This window comes from Scyliorhinus canicula, chromosome 13 (genome assembly GCF_902713615.1).
Source record: "Scyliorhinus canicula chromosome 13, sScyCan1.1, whole genome shotgun sequence".
NCBI classification, from domain to species: Eukaryota; Metazoa; Chordata; class Chondrichthyes; order Carcharhiniformes; family Scyliorhinidae; genus Scyliorhinus; species Scyliorhinus canicula.
In genome coordinates this window covers 121219414-121242060 of record NC_052158.1, presented here as the reverse complement: position 1 = coordinate 121242060, position 22647 = coordinate 121219414, and the positions used below count along the sequence as shown (strand labels likewise).

At 50.8% G+C, this 22647-nt stretch overlaps 1 protein-coding gene across 4 annotated transcripts in view; it reads left to right on the top strand.

Moving 5' to 3' along the window:
• Positions 1–22647, top strand: part of LOC119975422 — a 62100-nt gene that overhangs the window by 16515 nt on the left and 22938 nt on the right. For 3 of the 4 annotated variants that reach the window (XM_038815057.1, XM_038815055.1, XM_038815054.1), the window contains 2 exons: positions 137–277; positions 10575–10702. In XM_038815057.1, coding sequence (XP_038670985.1) covers positions 137–277; positions 10575–10702 — 269 coding nt within the window. The remainder of the gene's footprint in view (positions 1–136; positions 278–10574; positions 10703–22647) is intronic. The other variant, XM_038815056.1, reaches the window with a different exon arrangement.

Sequence of the window (22647 nt, the reverse complement as noted above, 5' to 3'; positions counted from 1 at the left end):
ACACGCCACTATACAGAAACATTTTTTGTTCTTAAAAAAATATGCAATGAAAAAAGCTGAAACTTTATACAAAACATTCCAGACTGGTTTAAATTTACTATCTGAAACATTAACACTAAAACATGTTCATCGGTAGGGTTTCTAGGTACTTTCTGTACAGCACTTTTTGCATCATATGCTATCCAAGGGAAGCCCATTGTTCAGTGGGGACGTAAAATGATGGAAGTGATGCCCATTGCAGAACAGTACTGTGAAAGGAAGATGACGCACTTTTCAGGTAAGGTTACCAGCTTGCCAATCTGACACTTCTATTTTTGTCTTTATTATTTGGAAAATACTTGTTCCTAGATCCTGATAAGTGTAATACAAAACTTTAGTTAAAAAAATTTTTTTTTTTCCGATTAAGGGGCAATTTAGCATGGCCAATTCACCTACCCTGCACATCTTTGGAATGTGGGGGTGAGACCCACACACATACACGGAAAGAATGCGCAAACTCCACACCGTCAGTGACCCAGTGCCGGGATAGAACCCTGGTCCTCAGCACTATGAGGCAGCAGTGCTAACCACTGTGCCGCCCAGTACAAATGTTCTATTCAAGTAAAGATCAATTGTGAAAACATGTGGCTGCTTATTTGCTTTAGAGCATGTTCAGATCACTAAAATAAAATAATTCTGCTTTTAAACCTTACAGCATTCTCTGCTTTTGTTGTAGAGTATAATTAAAGCTTTTTGCATTTAACACACTAGTCTTCTAACAATAGTTCCATAAATAATTGAATTAGACTTACAATATTGGTCTACCATGGATATTATTTTAGATTCATCAATACGGTTTGTGTCAATAAGTAATATCTACGTTTGTGATCACAGGGCAGCAACATTCTGTAAGGTAAGAGTTGTTAAGTTTTTGGGTCTTTTAATTTTTTTAAATTTCTGTGTTTGTTTTGGTTTTTGGGGGTAGCAAGCTACCTTTGTATCATTTAGCAGAATCATCAATTTTAGCGGGTTCATTTGAGAGAGTAGAATCAGTATATATGTATATATTTTTTTAAGGGCCTAACGGGTGTTTAATCTTTTCTTTTCTTTTTCCTTTGAAATCTGTTTGGGAATTCAGATCAGAGGGAATGGCAGCTAGGGCAGTTGCATGCTCCTCCTGTAGGATGTGGGTGGTGAGGGACACCACTGGTGTCCCCACTGACTACACCTGCGGAAAGTGCACCCAACTCCAGCTCCTCCGAGACCGCGTTAGGGAACTGAGAGGCAGAGGGGGTGATAGAGAGGAGTTACAGGGAGGTAGCCACACCCAAGGTTCAGGACAAGAGCAGCTGAGTTACAGTCTGGGGAAGGAAAGGGAACAGGCAGACAGTGCAGGGATCCCTCGTGGCCATTCCCCTTCAAAACAAGTATACCGCTTTGGATACTGTTGGGGGAGATGTCCTACCGAGGGAAGGCCCTAGCGGCCAGCTCTGTGGCTCAGAAGGGAAGGGGGGAGAATAGAAAAGTAATAGTGATAGGAGACTCAATGGTTAGGGGAATAGATAGGAGATTCTGTGGTCGCAAACGAGACTCCCGAAAGGTATGTTGTCTCCTGGGTGCCAGGACCAGGGATGAATCTGATCGAGTCTACAGGATTCGTAAGGGGGAGGGGGAGCAACCAGAAGTCGTGGTGCACATTGGCACCAACGACATAGCTAAGAAAAGGGATGAGGATCTAAAAAGTGATTTTAGGGAGTTAGGTTGGAAGCTAAAGAGCAGGACAAGCAGAGTAGTGTCTCAGGATTGCTACCGGTGCAACATGCGAATGAGGCAAGGAACAGAGAGCGAGTGCAGCTGAACACATGGCTACAGGGCTGGTGAAGGAGGGAAGGCTTCAGATAAGTGGATTATTGGGATATCTTATGGGAAAGGTGGGACCTGTACATGAAGGACGGATTTGCACCTAAACTGGAGGGGCACCAATATCCTGGGCGGGAGATTTGCTTGAGCTCTTCGGGAGGGTTTAAACTAGTTTGGCAGGGGGATGGGAACCAGAGCTATGGATCAGAGGCTAGGGTAGCTGTTGAACAGGCAGAAATAGTTTGCAGCGAGTCTGTGAGGAAGGATATACAGTTGATAGGGCAAAGATGCACTCAGTGGAATGGGTTAAAGTGCGTCTGTTTCAATGCAAGGAGTGTCAGGAATAAGGAAGATGAGCTTAGAGCATGGATCAGTACTTGGAACTACGATGTTGTAGCCATTACGGAGACATGGATTTCACAGGGGCAGGAATGGTTGTTAGATGTTTTCAGAAGAATAGGGAGGGAGGTAAAAGAGGAGGGGGAGTGGCTCTATTAATTAGGGAGTGCATCACAGCTGCAGAAAAGGAGGTAGTCGAGGAGGGTTTGTCTACTGAGTCAGTATGGGTGGAAGTCAGAAACAAGAAAGGAGCAGTCACTTTATTGACCCCCAATAGCAGCAGAGAGATGGAAGAACAGATAGGGCGACAGATCTTGGAAAGATGCAGAAGTAACAGAGTTGGTGTCATGGGTGACTTCAACTTCCCTAATATTGACTGGAACCTCCTTAGTGCAAATGGCTTGGATGGAGCAGATTTTGTCAGGTGTGTACAGGAAGGATTCCTGACTCAATATGTAGATAGGCCAACTGGGGGGGAAGAGGCCATATTGGACTTTGTGCTCGGCAACAAACTAGATCAGGTGTCAGATGTCTCGGTGGGAGAGCATTTCGATGATAGTGACCACAACTCTTTGACCTTTACCATAGTCATGGAGAGGGATAGGAACAGACAGTGTGGGAAGGTATTTAATTGGGGGAGGGGAAATTGTACTATCATTATGTGGGTCTCACGGTAGCATGGTGGTTAGCATCAATGCTTCACAGCTCCAGGGTCCCAGGTTCGATTCCCGGCTGGGTCACTGTCTGTGTGGAGTCTGCACGTCCTCCCCGTGTGTGCGTGGGTTTCCTCCGGGTGCTCCGGTTTCCTCCCACAGTCCAAAGATGTGCGGGTTAGGTGGATTGGCCATGCTAAATTGCCCGTAGTGTAAGGTTAATGGGGGGATTGTTGGGTTACGGGTATACGGGTTACGTGGGTTTAAGTAGGGTGATCATTGCTCGGCACAACACCGAGGGCCGAAGGGCCTGTTCTGTGCTGTAATGTTCTATTCTATTAGACAGGAGCTGAGGAGCATAAAGTGGGAACAATTGTTCTTGGGGAAATGCACAACAGTAATGTGGGGTTGTTTTTTAAAAAAATAGAATTTACAGTGCAGAAGGAGGCCATTCGGCCCATCGAGTCTGCACCAGCTCCTGGAAAGAGCACCCTACCCAAGGTTAACACCTCCACCCTATCCCCATAGCCCAGTAACCCCACCCAGCACTAAGGGCAATTTTGGACACCAAGGGCAATTTTATCATGTCCAATCCACCTAACTTGCACATCTTTGGACTGTGGGAGGAAACCGGAGCACCCGGAGGAAACCCACGCACACACTGGGAGGATGTGCAGACTCTGCACCGACAGTGACCCAAGCCGGAATCGAACCTGGGACCCTGGAGCTGTGAAGCGATTGTGCTATCCACAATGCTACCGTGCTACCCGGAGCTTAAGTGCTTAAGGAGCACTTGCGAGTGCTGGATAGTTTTGTCCCACTGAGATAAGGAAGGAATGGTAAGGTGAAGGAGCCTTGGATGACAAGAGAAATGGAGCTTCTAGTCAAGAGGAAGAAGGAAGCTTGCATAAGGTTGAGGAAGCAAGAATCTGGCACAGCTCTAGAGGATAACAAGGTAGCCAGGAAGGAACTCAAAAATGGACTTAGGAGAGCTAGAAGTGGGCATGGAAAAGCCCTGGCGGGAAGGATTAGGGAAAACCCCAAGGCATTCTACACTTTTATGTGAGAAATAAAAGAATGATCAGAGTGAGAGTAGGGCCGATCAGAGATTGTGGAAGGAACTTGTGCCCAGAGTCTGAGGAGATGGGGAGGCCCTAAAAGAATATTTAGCTTCAGTATTCACTAGAGAGAGGGACCTTGTGCTCATGAGAACAGTGTGAACCAGGTTAATAGACTCAAACAGGTTAATATTAAGAAGGAGGATGTGCTGGAAATTTTGAAAAACATCAGGATAGATAAGTCCCCTGGGCCTGACTGGATATACCCAAGGTTACTGCGGGAAGCGAGGGAGGAGATTGCTGCGCCGTCGGCGATGATCTTTGCGTCCTCACTCTCCACTGAAGTAGTACCGGATGATTTGGAGGGAGGCTAATGTTGTTCCCCTGTTCAAAAAAGGGAATAGGGAAATCCCGTGGAATTATGTGCGTGGTGAGCAAAATATTGGAAAGGATTCTGAGAGATAGGGGAAGGGATTCTCCGACCCCCCTCCCCCCGGCAATTCCCCGATGTCCCGAGCGGCCGTCCGCTTTTGGCCAGTCCCGCCAGCGTGGGTTATGTATCGTCTCACACGGCGGGACCTGGCAGGTAAGTCAGTGGGGGCGGTCCTTGGCGGGGGGGGATCCGACCCCGGGGAGGGGGCCCCCACAGTGGCCTAGCCCTTCAATCTGCGGGTGGGCCTGTTCCGTGGGGACACTTCTTCCTTCCACGCCGGCCCCTGTAGGGCTCCGCCATGGCCGGGGCGGAGAAGAGAAGAGAGCGCATGCGCCAAAATATGCTGGCCAGCCTGCACATGAACGGAATCATGCCGGCGGTTCTGCGCAAGCATGAGATCACGATGGCCATTCTGCGCATGCGCAAACTCGCGCCATCCCCTTGGTGGCGGCTGGAGCGGCGCCAACCCCTCCGGCGTCACCTTGGGGGCCCATTGATGCCGGAGTCGTTGGCGCCGGTTCCCCCCCCCGGAAGGGTGAACCCCGTCAAGGATTTATGATTATTTCGAAAAACATAGTTTGATTAAAAATATTCAGCATGGCTTTGTGAGGGGCAGGGCATGCCTCACAAGCCTCATTCAATTCTTTGAGGATGTGACGAGACACATTGATGAAGGTCGGGCAGTGGATGTGGTGTCTATGGATTTCAGTAAGGCATTTGATAAGGGAAATTTGGCTGTCTGGATACAGAATTGGCTGGTCGAAAGAAGACAGCGAATGGTAGTGGATAGAAAGTATTCCGCCTGGAGGTCAGTGACCAGTGGGGCGGGATTCTCCGACCCCCCGCTGGATCGGTGTATCGCCAGGGGGGTGGCGTGAATTCCGCACCCGCCGGCTGCCGAATTCTCCGGCATCGAGGTTGGGGGGGGGGGGGGGCGGGAATCACGCCATGCCAGTCGGCGGCTGCTGGCAGCGCCCGCGCCCCCCCCCCCCCCCCCGGCGATTCTCCGGCCGGCGATGGGCTGAGTGGCCGCCCGTTTTCGGCGGGTCCCATTGCTGTAAATCACAACAGGTCCTTACCGGCGTGACCTCGCTCCACCGGCGGCCTGCAGACTCCTCGGCGGGGGAGGGGGGGGGAAGAGAGAATCTGGCCCCGGGGGGGTGCCTCCACGGTGGCCTGGCCCACAATCGGGGCCCACTGATCTGCGGACGGGCCTGTGCCGTGGGGGCAGTCTTTCCCTCCGCACTGGCCGCTGTCAACCTCTGCCATGGCCGGTAAGGAGAAGTGCCCCCCTGCGCATGCGCTGGGATGACGCCAGCACATGCTAGAGCTCCTGCGCATGTGGCAACTCGCGCCGGCCGTGGAGGCCCTTCCGCGCCGGTTGGCGTGGCACCAAGCCCTTCCCCGCCGGCTGGCACGGCGCCAAACACTCCGGCGCTGGCCTAGCCCCTGACGGTGTGGAGGATTCCGCACCTTCGGGGCAGCCCAACGCCAGAGTGGTTCATGCCACTCCTCGGCGCCGGAGTGGCCCGCCCCACCAGTTCACGGAGAATCCCGCCCATGGTGTCCCGCAGGGATCTGCTCTGGCACCACTGCTCTTTGTGGTTTTGATAAATGACTTGGATGAGGAAGTGGAAGGCTGGGTTAGTAAGGTTGCCAATGACACGCATGTTTGGGGAGTTGTAGATAGTGTTGAGGGCTGTTGCAGGTTGCAACAGGACATTGACAGGATGCAAAGCTGGGCTGAGAAGTGGTAGATGGAGTTCAACCTAGATAAATGTGAAGTGATTCATTTTGGAAGGTCGAATTTGAATGCTGAATACAGGGTTAAAGATAGGATTCTTGAAAGTGTGGAGGAACAGAGGGATCTTGTGGTCCACGTACATAGATCCCTCAAAGTTGCCACCCAGGTTGATAGGGTTGTTAAGAAGGCGTATGGTATGTTGGCTTTCATTTACAGAGCCGCGATGTTTTGCTGCAGCTTTATAAAACCCTGGTTAGACCACACTTGGAATATTATGTCCAGTTCTAGCCGCCTCATTATAGGAAGGATGGGCTGGAGAGGGTCCTGAGGAGAATTACCAGGATGCTGCCTGGACTGGAGGGCATGTCTTATGAAGAAAGGTTAAGAGAACTTGGGCTTTTCTCACTGGAGCGAAGAAGGAAGAGAGGTGACTTGATAGAGGTATACAAGGTGATGAGAGACATCGGGCGAGATTCTCCGACCCCCCCCGCCGGGTTGGAGAATCGCCCGGGGCCAGCGTCAATCCCGCCCCTGCCGTGTCCCGAATTTTCTGCCACCCAAGATTCGGCGGGGGTGGGAATCGGCCGCGCCGGTCGGCGGGCCCCCCGCGGCGATTCTCCGGCCCGTGATGGGCTGAAGTCCCGCCGCTGACAAGCCTCTCCTGCCGGCGGGAATCAAAACACCTACCTGACCGGCAGGATTGGCGGCGCGGGCGGGCGCCGGGATCCTGGGGGGTGCGCGGCGATCTGACCCCGCGGGGTGCCCCCACAGTGGCCTGGCCTACGATCGGGGCCCACCGTTCGGCGGGCGGGCCTGTGCCATGGGGGCACACTTTTTCTTCCGCCTTCGCCATGGTCTTCATGTGGAGGCGGAAGTGACCCCCTCCCCAGCGCATGCGCCGGGATGGCGTCAGCAGCCGCTGACGCTCCGGCGCATGCGCGGACTTACGCCGGCCGGCGGAGCTGGAACCATCACGGCGCGGGCCTAGCCCCTCAGTTTGAGACATCCGCACCTTTGGGGCGGCCCGACACCGGAGTGGTTCACGCCACTCCAACACGCCGGGACCCCCCCCCCCCTCCCCCCCCCCCTCCCGCCGGGTAGGGGAGAATCCCGGCCATGGATAGAGTGGATAATCAGAGAGTTTTCCCCCAGGGCCGAAATGGCTGTCACGAGGGGACATAATTTTAAGTTGATTGGAGGAAGGTATAGGGGAGATGTCAGAGGTCGGTTCTTTACACAGAGAGTGGTGGGTTCATGGAATGCACTGCCAGCATTGGGGAAATTTAAGCGACTCCTGGACAAGCACATGGACAGCAGTAAATTGAAGGGGTGTAGGTTAGGTTGATACATTAGGATAAATGGTCGCACAACATTGTGGGTCGAAGGGCCCGTACTGTGCTGTACTGTTCTATGTTCTATAAATACTTCCCAATGTAAAATATACCACTGTCCAACATGGGTGAGTGCATAACAGTAGAACTCGTTTGCAATCTAAATTGGACACCACGGCCGGGATTGTCCGAACCCCCCCCCCCCCCCGCCGGGTTGGAGAATCCCCGGTGGGGGAGGCGCGAAACCCGCCCCGCTGCCCGGATGCCCTATTTTCCGGCGCCGTTTTTCGGGTGGCTGTGGGATTCCCGCCATGCCACTCAGGGGCCATTGATAGCGCCCCCCCCCCAGCGATTCTCCGGGCCCCGATAGGCCGAGCGGCCGTCCAGTTTTGGCCAGTCCCGTTGGAGTGAATGATTACTCACCTCACGCACAGCGGGACCTAGCAGGTGTGTCTGCGGGGGTGGTCCTCCTAAGGGCACGGGAGAATCTGACCTGGGGGGGCCCCCACGGTGGCCTGGCCCGCGAACGGGGCCTAGCGATCTGCGGGCGGGCTTGTTCCGTGGGGGACTTCTTTCCTCCGTGCCGGGCCCCTATTGCTCCACCGTATTGCCCGGGGATCAGCGTGGAGAAGTGAACACCCGCGCATGCATGGAAATATGTCGGCCGGTCTGCACATGCGCGGAAATACGTCGGCCAGTCCGTGCATGCGTGAGATCACACCGGCCGTTCCGTGCATGCGCAAACTCGTGTTGTCCCTTCGCCGCTGGCTGGAGCGGCATCAACTACTCCGGTGTCAAACTAGCCCCCGAAAGTTCGGAGAATTCCTTACTTTCGGGGGCTGTTGACGGCGGAGTGGTTGGCGTTGGTTTCCCCGCCGGCGTGGGGACTCAGAAGGGAGAATCCCGGCCCATCTCTTCCTGATGCACACGCCTTCAGTTTATCAGTAAGCAAACTGAAAACACCTTAGAAAGATCAACTCTGATATACATGGTTAACATTCACTAATTTAAAAGAAAACTGAGTAACTATTTTGACCAAATCTTAGCTAAAATCCTGCTAACTTCAGCTGTTTCTATACTGTAGTAGTTATTACATTCACTTTACACATGGAAGGTCCCCAGTTCAAAAGCAGGCAGAACATTATCCGGGTGAATAAGCAAAATCATAAAAATGCACGTTGTTGTCTCTTCGTGTTTGAAGGAAATTCCAGTTTTCTACGACGGCCAAACTAAAATTTACGTTGTTCCTGAATAAAAATTGGCTGTTCCTCACTGGTCTTTCCTTTAGCAGATCTCACCAACTGACTATTTAACGTGTGAGTCTTTGTTCTCTTCTATCCTGGCTCAAAGTAGGCAGCTTGATTCATTGCCCACCCCTGTCTAGGGTTTTCCAGAATAGCTGCTGATCGAACCTACTATTGAATGTAATTGAATATGCGGAATTTAGTAGCACACACTAACCAGGTGTTGATCATTAAAAACTATTTTCTGCTTTTCTTCGAATGTGACAAAGTAGGAGCAGTTTTAAATCTTGCTACACAACAGAACGCAGACTGCCAAGTAGTAAAAACACCCGTGGGGTTCCCTCACTGATATCTCATACCAATTCTACAGCCTTTTCCAAGTTTAACATTTTTTTCAGTCAGGAAAAATTGGTCGGGTTCTTCTTTAAATATACAGCTTGGGCCTGGAGGGCCTCATGGTTTTTTTTTTTGCAACTGAATCAGCAGGCTGCATTTAATATCTCATCTGAAACGGAGCACTCCTTCATTATCATATGGCAATATTGTCCTAGATTCTATTCTCCAGTTTCAGAACACGGATCCATGACTTGCTGAATACGACCAAATGAACCAAGGCGGGTACTAATCCGAAATCTCAATACATGGGGCGGGATTCTCTGATCCTGAAACTAAGCGTTGACGCCGTCGGAAACGCCGTCTCGTTTCCCGATGGCATCAACATGGCTCCAGGATCAGCAATTCTGGCCCCTGAGGACCCAGGTTCGATCCCTGCCCCGGGTGACTGTCCATGTGGAGTTTGCACATTCTCCTCATGCTTGCATGGGTCTCACCCCCACAACCCAAAGATGTGTATGGTAGGTAGATTGGCCATGCTAAATTGCCCCTTTAAAAAACCCTTACAGCAGCGGTATAGCCCTCTGATTTATTTCTGCTATCCTTGTCTTTATGAAAAATACCAGCAGATTAATACCATATTAAGTTTCCTTGCTTGCATTGAGGCATTCCAAATACATTCATAAAATCATAGAACTTACAGCGCAGAAGGAGGCCATTCAGCCTGCACCAGCCCTTGGAAAGAGCACCCTACTTGAGCCCACACATCCACCCTATCCCAGTAACCCCACCTAACTTTTATGTTTGGACACTAAGGGCAATTTAACATGGCAAATACACCGTACCTGCACTACACCATACCTGCACATGTTTAGACTGTGGAAGGAAACTGGAGCACCCGGATTAAACCCATGCAGACACAGGGAGAATTTGCAGACTCCGCACGGACAGTCAAGCGAGGCTGGAATTGAACCCGGGTCCCTGGAGCTGTGAGGCATCAGTGCTAACCAACAGTGCTACACCCAGTCGGGACTTTTTGTATTTATTGAACAAGATTTGAATTCCGATCAGCCATGATTAAGTCAGCAAAGCAAACAGACCCCTCCTCCGTGTACAAGGTTGAAAATAAAATGCAGTCACAGCACAAAAAATAGAATTAATTAAATATGGCCCCTATCTTGTAGCATTTTTCTAATAAATCATCAGAATTACTTTTACAGGAGCAACAGTAGACATTGAGCAGGGATTAGGAGATGTTAAAGGAAAGGACCAATAAATAATTTTAGGAGTCATTTGAAGAAAATGATAATGTAACAATTGGTTTTGGGGAGAGAAATCCATAATGCAGAGAATGGTGATGACAGGCTGGAGGAGGGAGGAGGTAAGTGGTGTGTATTGCAGCAAGTAGACGTAAAGATTTCAGTAGAGTGGAGAGAACCATGATAGGATAATATTGATAGAGGTATCAGCAATACCTGTGTAGTCAGGCTTTCATTTTTGCAGAATATTTATTCCTGTTAGGTGAAGATTAAAACTATATTTGCTACACTTTGCATGACTTATTTCATTTGCACAATCTTATATTTGCTCAAATTCACAGATTATCGTGAGAACTGGTTTTCCTTTGAAACCAAATGGCAATTTTACCTTCAGCTGAGGGGAATTGAGAAGGATGGCTGTGATAGTGCAATGTTTCCAAGAATCTATGATATTGAAGAACAAAACAAGGTACTATCTGGTAGAAAACAGCCTGAATGCCTAGTCGTTTGAGGAATAAAGAGTTTGCTTATCTTTAATCAGTCTTTCTATCTCACATTTCCCTAATTATTATATCATCAGTTCAAACTTCAAATTTGAAGTTTAAATACATCTATCATTACTACTAACATTTAAAATGCACCACACTCCACAACGAATTGTGATGCAGTGGCAGTATCCCTGCCTCTGAGATACAAGCTCCTGGTTTGAGTCCCACCCTAGACCTGATGGCAAAAGAAGGTGCGTTCACAATACAGTCAAACAGGTTGAGTGTGTCAACCTGCAAATCCTTCCAACATGCCAATGGCTGGTGATAAGAGTGGATAGACTCCTGATCAGCCATGATTGATATGGAGTGGCATCCCTCAATCCATAAGCCCCTAGTGACAGATTAGTGACCTGTTCCGGGAATTACTAGCAATGGAAGTAGAAAGTAGTCTGCCTTAGTACACCGTTAGGCACGGAAAGAGAATTGGAACACTCCTCAACAAAAACGGGTAGAGATATCTGCTTTGTTATGAAGGACAGGATCATATTTTACATTTTACACTACTTATTCTTCCTATTGTTTAAATTTTGTTTGTAACTATTGTGAAATGGGTTTATTCATTAAGCATATGCATAAACTTTTATTAATGAAGTTTTCAAGAAATGGAATAGGAAATTTAATTTTGAATGCTCATATTGATTATGTACTGTCAGTGGACTATAAGGATACAGGCATAATACACAAAGCTATTATCAACAAACTGTAAGGGTAACATGAAACTGACTAAAATTATTCTGTGGGAGACAAACTTTTACTTGTTATGCATCAATGCAGAAAATGCTATTAGATAACCAACAACAAGCTCCCTATGTAATTACCCAGAAACCTTCATTTTAATGTTTTAATAGACTCAGTGGGCAAGATCTTCCGGCTGTTCACACCGGATCCTGCTGACTGCACACTCCCGCCACAGACATCCTGGTGGCTTGGGGTAGATTCAGTGGGAAATCCCATTAACCGCAGAGGGACCAGAAGATCTCTCACTGGCCAATGTGGGGGGAGGGGGGCACCTTCTGCCTCTGAGAAACACACCACGGGAAAGCCAGAGAATCTCTGCCAAAATATTTACAATCTGCACAAAAATTAGTCACAGTAATAGATATTTTGAAAGTTGGTTCAACGGGAGGGATGGACAATAAATGCCGGCCTTGTCAGTCTACACTTCCCGCTGCCTTGGGAAAGTACGTAGCATAATCAAAGACCCTTCCCACCCCAGTTATTCTCTTTTCCGTCGGGCAGGAGATACAAAAGTCTGAGAACACTCACTGATGGAAGCATCAATTCAGCGAACACGTGGTCGGTAATGAGGGTGAACCTCCTACCTGCGAGGTAGTGCCTCCAGTGTCGGACAGCCTCCACGATGACTTGTGCTTCCTTCTCGACTGAGGAGTGTCGGAGGTCTGAAGCGGATAGGGTACGGGAGAAAAATGCAACGGACCGCCCTGCTTGGTTTAAAGTGGCTGCTAGCGCTACCTCTGAGGCGTCGCTCTCAGCCTGAAAGGGAGTGGATTCATCCACCACCTGCATGGCTGCTTTGGCAATGTCGTCCCTGATGCAGCTGAAGGCCTGGTGCACCTCAGCTGACAGGGGAAATCGTGTGGCCTTAAAGAGTGGGCGGGCTTTGTCCGCATATTGGGGGACCCACTGGGCGTAGTACGAAAAGAGCCCCAAGCACCGTTTGAGGGCCTTGGGGCCATGGGGGAGGGGGAGTTCTAAGAGCATGCGGTCCGGGTCTGGGCCCAGGACTCCGTTCTCCACGACGTAGCCGAGGATGGCTAGTCTGTTTGTGCAGAACACGCATTTCTCCTTGTATGTAAGGTTTAATTTTTGGGCTTCTGGAGAAAACGGTGGAGGTTGGCGTCGTGGTCCTGCTGTCATGGCCGCAGATGGTAACATTATCCAGATACGGAAACGTGGCCTGCAGCCCGTACTGGTCTACCATTCGGTCCATTGCTCATTGGAACACCGAAACCCCGTTAGTGACGCCGACGGGAACCCGGAGGAAATGGAAGAGGCTGCCATCGGCCTCGAACGCCGTGTAGTGGCGGTCCTCCGGGCGGAATGGGAGCTGGTGGTATGCAGACTTCAGATCCACCGTGGAAAATGCCTGATATTGGGCAATCTGGTTTACCATGTCTGCGATTCTGGGGAGGGGGATACGCGTCTAGGAGCGTAAAGCGATTGATGGTCTGGCTATAATCGACGGCCATGCGGAATTTTTCCCCGGTCTTGACGACCACCACCTGGGCTCTCCAGGGACTGTTACTGGCCTCTATGATCCCCTCACTGAGCAGCCTTCGGACCTCTGTTCTGATAAACACCCTATCCTGCAGGCTGTACTGCCTGCTGCGGGTGGCTACCGGTTTGCAATCCGGGGTGAGGTTGGCGAAGAGAGGAGGGGGGGGGGGGCGTTGCGCAGCGTGGCGAGGCTGCAGATAGTGAGTGGGGGCAGGGGCCCGCCGAAGCTGAGGGTGAGACTCTTGAGATTACATTGGAAATCCAAGCCTAAGAGGAGTGGCGCGCAGAGGTCGGGCAAGATATACAGTTTAAATTTGGAATAGCTAGCGCCTCGAATCGTTAGCGATGCTGTAGTGCGGCTTTGGGTTTGGATGGAATGGGAGCCCGAAGCGAGGGCGATAGTTTGGTTGACGGGATAAATAGGGAGGGAACAGCGTCTTACCAGCTCTGGGTGTATGAAGCTCTCTGTGCTCCCGGAGTCGAAGAGGCACGACGTGTTGTACCCATTGATCTGGACCTCCGTTATCGAATTGGTCGAGATTGGTCGAGGGTGACCGTGTTGAGTTGCGGGACGCCTGGTGGGCGTCCTGTCGAGTAGATGCCGCTGCGTTCTGGCGAGCTTGATGCAGGAACATTGCGCTGAGTTGCGGGCCATGTGGTGACTGCCCGGGGAGGTCGTACTCCTCCGATGAGCTGTTTGAGTCTGGGGATGCAGCTAGGGCCCGTGGATCGCACGTGGCAGAAGGTTTCTTTCGCCTCTGCATCCTGCGGATCGAGTTCTAGACGTCCTGGTTTTAGAGCGGATTCCATCCTTTACTTCGGCAGCTTCTTAAGTGTATTAAATTGATGGAACCATCAATTCAGCGAACACGTGTAGTTGGAGCTGAACAGAGGCTTTAATACACTTACAACAGAGCCAGCCTACTCATCGTTGAACTCCAGATGACTGGCAGGCTGCCTCTAAGGCACTGATCTTTATACATCGGTCCCAGGGGGAGGAGTCCTGGGCGGAGCCAAGGGAGGAGCCCAGTACAAACTCTCGCGTACTCCCAGAGCGACTCCCCATGGTGGTTGGATAGTGCAACTGCACTTACAATGGTGGATAGTGAACATATATACACAGAGTTATATTGGCAACTATATACAGCATTAATCTTATAACGGGTAGATAATGAATATATATACATGGAGTGATATTGGCAACTATATAGTGTGAATCACATTCAACACACACACTAGCAGATTCAAAAACAGCTTCTTCCCCCCGTGTTACCAGACTCATGAATGACCCTCTTATGGACTGAACTGATCTCTCCACACATCTTCTCTATTGAGTAGTACCACACTCGGTATGCTTTACCCCGTGTCTCTGTCTGTGTATTTACATTTGTGTATCTACTGTATGTCCTAAGGAACGATCTGTCTGGATTGTACACAGAACAATACTTTTCACTGCATCTCGGTACACGGACCAAGCGACCCCATCGTGGGCCCCCGACCAGCGACTGCCCCAGCCCTGCACCGAGCGGCCACCCTCTCACTATGCAGCACCAGCATGCCATTTTTCTGGCCAGCCCCAACACCCACGGCAGCACTGCCCGACACTATGCCCGAGTATGCCTAGCAAAGTCGAAAACTCCAAACTCCCCCGCAGTCCAGAGCACTCGCCTCCCAAACTCACAGGCCCGCAATGCTGCAGCGTGTCTGCCGACTCCGCCCCCACCCGACATGTGCGACTCATGGGGGCCACCAAATTGGAAACCCTCCTCCAAGCGGCTGGCCACGTGCTACTCATGGGGGCCACCATCTTGGACGCCATCTTCCTCGCCGCCCGCCACCTGCGATCCACGGGGGCGGCCATCTTGGGCTCCATCCTCTCCAGCCTCCGAACCTCATCTCGAAGACTACGACCTCAGCGGACAGTCATCACAGGGCCACTCCAGCACAGCTGATTGAGCCGCCGACTACCCGCAACTCAGCGCAGTCACGTTGGACCAGTCGCGTCCGAAACACCTCCAGAACTCTATGATGACCGGTAAAATTAACGGGTACAGGACACCGTGCCTCTTCGACTCCGGGAGTACCGAGAGCTTCGTACACCCTGAACTGGTAAGACGCTGTTTGCTCTCTATCTTCCCTGCACGGCAAACTATCTCCCTCGCTTCGGGCTCACACTCTGTCCACATACAAGGGCGCACCGTCGCGACCCTAACGATTCAGGGCGCCAGCTACTCTAATATCCAGCTGTACGTACTCCCCGAACTCTGCGCCCCACTGTTACTTGGACTTGACTTCCAATGTAATCTCAAGAGCCTCACACTCAGCTTCGGCGGACCCCTACCTCCACTCACTATCTGCAGTCTAGCGACGCTAAAAATCGCCCCCCCTCCACTCTGCTAACCTCACTCCAAACTGCAAACCCGTAGCCACTCGCAGCAGGCGGTATAGCCTGTAGGACAGGGTATTTATTAGAACCGAGGTCCAGAGGCTCCTACGTGAGGGAGTCATAGAGGCCAGTAACAGCCCCTGGAGAGCTCAGCTGGTGGTCATCAAGACCGGGGAAAAATTCCGAATGGTAGTGGACTATAGCCAAACCATTAACCGGTTCACGCTCCACGCTGCGTACCCCCTCCCCAGGATTGCATACATGGTTAATCAGATCGCCCAGTACCGCATATTCTCCACGGTGGATCTGAAGTCTGCATACCACCAGCTCCCCATCTGCCCGGACGACCGCCACTCCACGGCGTTCGAGGCAGATGGCCGCCTCTTCCATTTCCTCCGGGTCCCCTTTGGAGTCATGAATGGGGTCTCAGTGTTCCAACGAGCGATGGACCGAATGGTGGACCAGTACGGGCTGCGGACCACGTTTCCGTACTTGGATAATGTCACTACCGACGGCCATGTTCAGCAGGACCACGACGCCAACCTCCACCGATTTTCTCCAAACTGCCCAGAAACTTAATCTCACTTATAACACGGAGAAATGCGTTTTCTGCACAACCAGGCTAGCCATCCTCGGCTATGTCGTGGAACTCCCTCTCCCTCATTGTCCCAGGGCACTCAAGAGGTGCCTGGGATTTTTCTCTTTATTATGCCCAGTGGGTCCCTCAGTATGCGGACAAAGCCTGCCCACTATTTAAGGCCACACTCTTTCCTCTTTCAGCTGAGGCCCGCCAGGCCTTCAACTGCATCAAGGATGACATCGCCAAAGCTGCTATGCGGGCGGTGGATGAATCCAACCCCTTCCAGGTGGAAAGCGACGCCTCAGCGGTCGCTCTCGCAGCCACTCTGAACCAGGCAGGGAGACCAGTTGCCTTCTTCTCCCGAACTCTCTCTGCTTCGGAACTTCGACACTCCTCGGTCGAAAAAGAAGCCCAAGTCATCATGGAAGCCCTACGACACTGGAGGCACTACCTCGCAGGTAGGAGGTTTACCCTCATCACCGACCAAAGATCGGTTGCCTTCATGTTTGACAACTCGCAAATGGGCAAATTTAATAATGATAAAATCCTGCGGTGGAGGATCGAACTCTCCACCTACAATTACGATATTATGTATCGACCGGGGAAGCGCAACGAGCCCCCAGATGCCCTGTCCCGCGGCACGTGCGCCAGCGCGCAAGACGACCGCATGAAAGCTATCCACAATGACCTCTGCCACCCGGCTCGCCCACTACGTCAAAGCCCGAAATCTGCCTTTCTCCACCGAGGAGGTAAAAGCCATCACCAGGGATTGCCTAATTTGCGCGGAGTGCAAATCGCACTTCTATAGACCAGACAAGGCCCACCTCGTAAAGGCATCCCGGCCCTTTGAAAGTCTGAGCATCGATTTCAAAGGGCCACTCCCCTCGACCAATCAAAATGTGTACTTTCTGAACGTCATCGATGAGTTCTCCTGCTTCCCGTTTGCCATCCCGTGCCCCGATATGACCTCCCACACAGTCATCAGAGCCCTGCACAGTATCGTCACCCTGTTCGGTTTCCCCAGCTACGTACACAACGACAGGGGTTCATCCTTTATGAGCGACGAGCTGCGTCAGTACCTGCTCGACAAGGGCATCGCCTCGAGCAGGACTACCAGCTACAACCTGAGGGGGAACGGGCAGGTGGAGAGGGAGAACACGACGGTCTGGAAGACCGTCCTACTGACCCTCCGGTCCAGGAATCTCCTGACCTCACACTGGCAGGAGGTCCTCCCCGACGCGCACCATGCTATTAGGTCGCTCCTCTGCACCACCACCAACCAGACCCCTCACGAACGACTATTTGTTTTCTCTAGGGGCACTACCACAGGGGTTTCGCTCCCATCCTGGTTGAGGACACCGGGCCCGGTTCTCCTTCGCAAGTACGTCCGGGCACACAAGACAGATCCGCTAGTAGAGAGAGTGCTACTACTCCATTCGAACCCCAATACGCTTTCATTGAATACCCTGACGGGCGTCAGGACACCCTCCGGGACCTGGCGCCTGCAGGATCCAACTCCACCACCACTACCGCCGAGGTGCCCCTCACACTACACTCCACCCAGCCCCCTGCGCCCCCGCACCTATAGGTTCACTGCCCACGCTCCGCGCCCCCACGCCTATAGGTTTCCTGCGCCCGTCGCACCGGTCAGGTATGAAGCTCGGACCGAATCAACCCGAGTCCACCATCATACCCTCACCGACCGCCACCACCCAGCCACCCGAAGAGGCTGCAACCCCAGTGCTCTGCCGATCCCAAAGGACGACTCGGCCACCGGACCAGCTCAATTTGTAGACCCGTCACCCCCGCCGGACTTGATTTTTTTTGCAGGAGGTGAATGTGGTGAATTATATGCATCATAATTCACACATTGCGTTGTATTGTGTCCTTGTGGGCTCTGTATGTGAGCCGTTGTGCGGCTCTGCCCATAGGGGGAGATGAGGAGTTTGTACTGGGCTCCACCCTTGGCTCCGCCCATGGCTCCTCCCACTAACCGGAAGTATAAAGTACTGCAGCCGTAAGCCTGCTCTCAGTTCCTCTGGTCGCAGGCTGGCTTAGTTGTAAGACTATTAAAACTACAGTTTACTTCCAATCGTGTGTCTAGTGAATTGATGGTCACATCACTCCTGAGGCATTACTGAACAATCCGCAGAGTTCTTAATTGAACCTTGACAAAGAGTCACCAGACTCAAAACATTGGTCGGGATTCTCTGTTTCAGAAACTAAGTGTTGACACAGGTACTAAATCGGTGGACTTCCTCGACAACTAAATTAGCATTGTTTCCAGAGCAATTCATGATCCATTAACGGGCGAACAGTGTCCAATTTGCTGGGGTCAGGATTGCCACTCGAGGGACTGACAAGCTGAAGCAGAATATTAGCACTCCACTCCCCACACATATTCATTCATTCTTGCCAACAAGATAGCAGCACGAAGAGCAGCACCCCGGTTCATGGACGCAGAACTGGAGACCCTGCTGGATGCCGTGGAGAGAGGTGGGTCACCCTGTACCCCGGGGTGCAAAGGAGGCTGCCACCCGCTAATGTACACCATGCCTGGGTGCCAGTGGCAGAGGCCATGAGCGCCATCTGCCCCATTGCCAGGATCAGACAGCAGTGCAGGAAGAAGCTGCACAACCTCCTTGGGGCAGCCAGGGTGAGTAGGCAGTACTGTGCCCCGGTAACACACCCTGCCCCACACACCCGTAAACCCACCTACCACCCAGAAGGAGACCAAACCCCACCCGCCAGCAGTGTGTGCGTTCCCCACCCTGCACCACATGCCAGCATCCATACCACCCACCATGGCTGGGCACCCAGCTACCCACCCCCTCTGCCTGTATCCGACTGCCCAACATTGTACACTTTTTGTCTCCCCGCCCCCTGCCCCTCCCATTCCCCCAGGAGAAGGTAGCACATAACTGCAGTAAGAAGGCTGGAGGGGGAACGCCGGATCTGCGGCCCCCTCACCGTCATGGAGCAGCGGGCACCAGACCTCGTCGGTGGGGCCGGAGAGAAGGCAATCACTGAGGCGGAGGTCGGCCTCGGGCAACCAAGTGAGCCACTGTTGAGTTGCGGTGTCCTTATCGCACACATGGTACGACCCACCCCACATCACCTCAACTCGTGATCCAATCATGCATCATATCTTGTGTCTTGCACGATCACCTGGCGACGAGGCAAGCCCTTCTGGTGCAAACCAACTTCGAACAGATTCCAGCAACGAGGAGGCAGCGGACAGTGACGTGAGCCCCCGAAACCCCAGCCCGAGACACCCTGGAGCACCAGTCTGGGACGACACGGACATCCCGCCACAGCTGTCTCCAACACTCTCCTCCATGCCAGAAATGCCCACCTCGGTTGTGCACTTTAGTGAAGAGGCATCTGGTGCGCACCACACAAGTGCTGCTGTACATCAGATGGAGGGAGGAACCCTCGAGCCCTCGAGGGGGCAGGCGGTCCGAGGGCGCGACAATGGTGGTCCGTGCCTGAACACCTCGATCCCAGGGTGGTCACCCTGACCCCCCCCCCCCCCCCCCCCCCCCAGCCCATGCCCATGCCCTGCCAGCTGCAGGACAGGCAGTCCACGGAAGCAACTCTGGGAACATGTCCCATCCCCTCTCCCTCCCTCAGTAGCCAAGGCGGCGGTTTACAATTTTTAAAACCACAATTGAAAAGCACCGTTGGCAATTCCTCCTGCAGAGGCGGAACATTGTGGGAGTCCAGGAGAATACCGGTTCGAGCCCTTTAATAATATGCCATCAACGTTTACTGTATGTGTGGAGTAGAATGCATTGACGCCGCTGTCCTGCACCAGAGCATGCCATTCGGGCGGGCGTCTGGCGCCGGCAACGATTTTCAGCTGACTCGCGATTCTTCGCCCAATTTCCCGATTCCCGGGTCGCCAATGGAGAATTCCGCACATTAGTTCTGTTCTCTCTCCACAAATGCTGTCAGACCTGTTGAGATTTTCCAGCATTTTCTGTTTTTGTTTCAGATGTCAGCATCCACAGTAATTTGCTTTTATCTTAAGTGACTAGTTAAGTCTAAGTATATTATTGCCTTGAATAGCTATCCCACACATCACAGTTAGTATATGTCTCATATTTTCACAAGACCTTAAATGGTAGCAAGATTATGGATGAATGATTTGACATCATCTAACTCGCCTCCTTAAGAACCACAATCATGGTGTGTATGTGACCTCCTTTATAGAACATAAATGGTTTGTATCAGGTTGTGGTTTACAGATAACAGGCATCGCTGATACATGTACGACACTGCATTGTTTCCAAGAACAGTTGCAACATCACTTACTTAAAAAAACGTTTTGATAACGGCCTAAAAATGTAAAATAGAATAAATTACTTTGAACAAAAGGATTTTATGAAAAATAAAAGCCGCCCGTCAGCAACAACATTCATTTATATAGTGACTTTAACATAGAAAACATCGCAAGGTGTTTTATTGGGGCAGGGGAAGAAATTTTTAAAAAGGAATAACCTCAAAGGGAAATACTTTTGCAGGTGTCATTAGCCAGTGGAAAGATACCTGTAGATGGGTTGCAGACCAGCCTTGTGCCCACATTAGAAAAGAGCGTTGTCTGAAACAGGCAACTCCAGATCCATTAGTCTAATTTGGATCCCATTTAAAATAATGGAACTGAGATGTAAACTTGATTATTTGTTGGGCGGCACGGTAGCATAGTGGTTAGCACTGCTGCCTCAGAGCTCCATGGACCCGAGTTCAATTCCAGCGTTGGGCGACTGTCTGTGTGGAGTTTGCACATTCTCCCCATGTCTGTGCGGGTTTCCTCTGGTTTCCTCCCATAGTCCAAGGATGTGCAGGTTAGGTGGACTGACCATGCTAAATTGCCCCTTAGTGTCCAGGGCTGTGCAGGTTAGGTTAAGGGAGTAGTGTGGGATGGGAAGGTGAGTGGACCTAGGTAGAGTGTTGGGAGGGTCAGTGCAAACCCGATGGGCCAAATGGCCTCCTTCTGCACTGTAGGGATTCTATAACAATGAGAATACGGTTGCATTTATATAGCACCTTTCACGCCGTGAGGAAGTCCCAAAACTACTAATTAAGTACTTATCAAGTACAGTTACAGTTGTAACTTAGAGTACAGCAGCCAATTTGCACACATCAAGGTCGCTCAAACAGCAATTAACTAATGACCGTATTTCCTACGGGTGCTCTGGTTTCCTCCCACAGTCCAAAGATGGGCAGGTAAGGTAAATTGGCCAAGATAAATTGCCCTTGGTGTCCAAAAAGGTTAGGTGAGGTTACGGGCTTACTGGGTGGAGGCGTGGGCTTAAGTGGGGTGCTCTTTCCAGGGGCTGGTGCAGGCACGATGGGCCGAATGGCCTCCTTCTGCACTGTAAATTCTATGATTCTATCTATGTAATCTGCTTTCAGTTATGTTGCTTGAAGGATGAATATTGATCAGAACGTGGAAACAGAAACTCTGATTCCAAGGTAGAATGCTACTACTGACTCAAGACTGACACCTGTAATAATATTGTAAACAATAGTCAACATTGAGCTATTGGCGAAGATCCTACTTCAACAACCCTCTTGGCTTTTATATGCACATTAATCAACCCTGCAATTTGTTGTAATTGACTTCTAGAAGACATTTGATAAAGTTCTACATGTAAAGCTATTAGATAAGTTCCAAGCTGTGGTTATTGAGTATAATTCTTAGTTATGGATAAAGAACATGTGATTCCAGGGTACTTCAGTAGGAAATATATGACCACATGCATCTCTAATTTACATTAGTGCCTTGAACCCAGAAATCCAAATATCGATTAAGTTTTCAGATGATACCAAACTAGAATTGATAGTAATATTTATTAGTGTCACAAGTAGGCTTACATTAACACTGCAATGAAGTTACTGTGAGAAGCCCCTAGTCGCCACATTCCGGCGCCTGTTCGGGTACACAGAGGTAGAATTCAGAATGTCCAATTCACCTAACAGCACGTCTTTCGGGACTTGTGGGAGCACTTGGAGGAAACCCATGCAGACATGGGGAGAAAGTGCAGACCCCGCACAGATAGTGACCCAAGCCAGGGATTGAACCCGGGTCCCTGGCGCTATGAAGCAACAGTGCTAAATACTGTTCTACCATGCTGCCCAATTGCAGTAGTGAAAGGAAAAAAAAACAGAAATTAAAAATGAGTTAAATAAAATAATTAAGCCAGCCGAACAAATGGCAGTTTGAAATTTAATACCTGCCAATGTAAAGTGGAGTGAGAAGGAAAAATGGGCAACTTGTACTAAAATTGCTAAGAATTAAGTTGAAAGAGCCTCAAGAGATTTATACTAATCATATTGGTAGCACTGAATGTTTTTCAATATCCAAAATGACATCCACAGCAGGCACATCCATTGTTGGAGCATAATACACTGGACACTATACCAATGAGGGCATTAGTGTGCATGCTGAAGAACAGCTGTCAATATGGTGAGCAGGCTGATCATGATGCTGTCATTTTGGAGCTCTATGCTCCAGGTAAAACGCTCTCTTAATCTCATACAGAGAAATATGCATTCAGCATGGTAGCTAGAATTGGTTCAGTTTATTGGAGTTACAGCCCGTAAAAACACATTCAGTCTGAGTATGAGAAATGCGAGTCTGAAACTAGAGTCTTAAA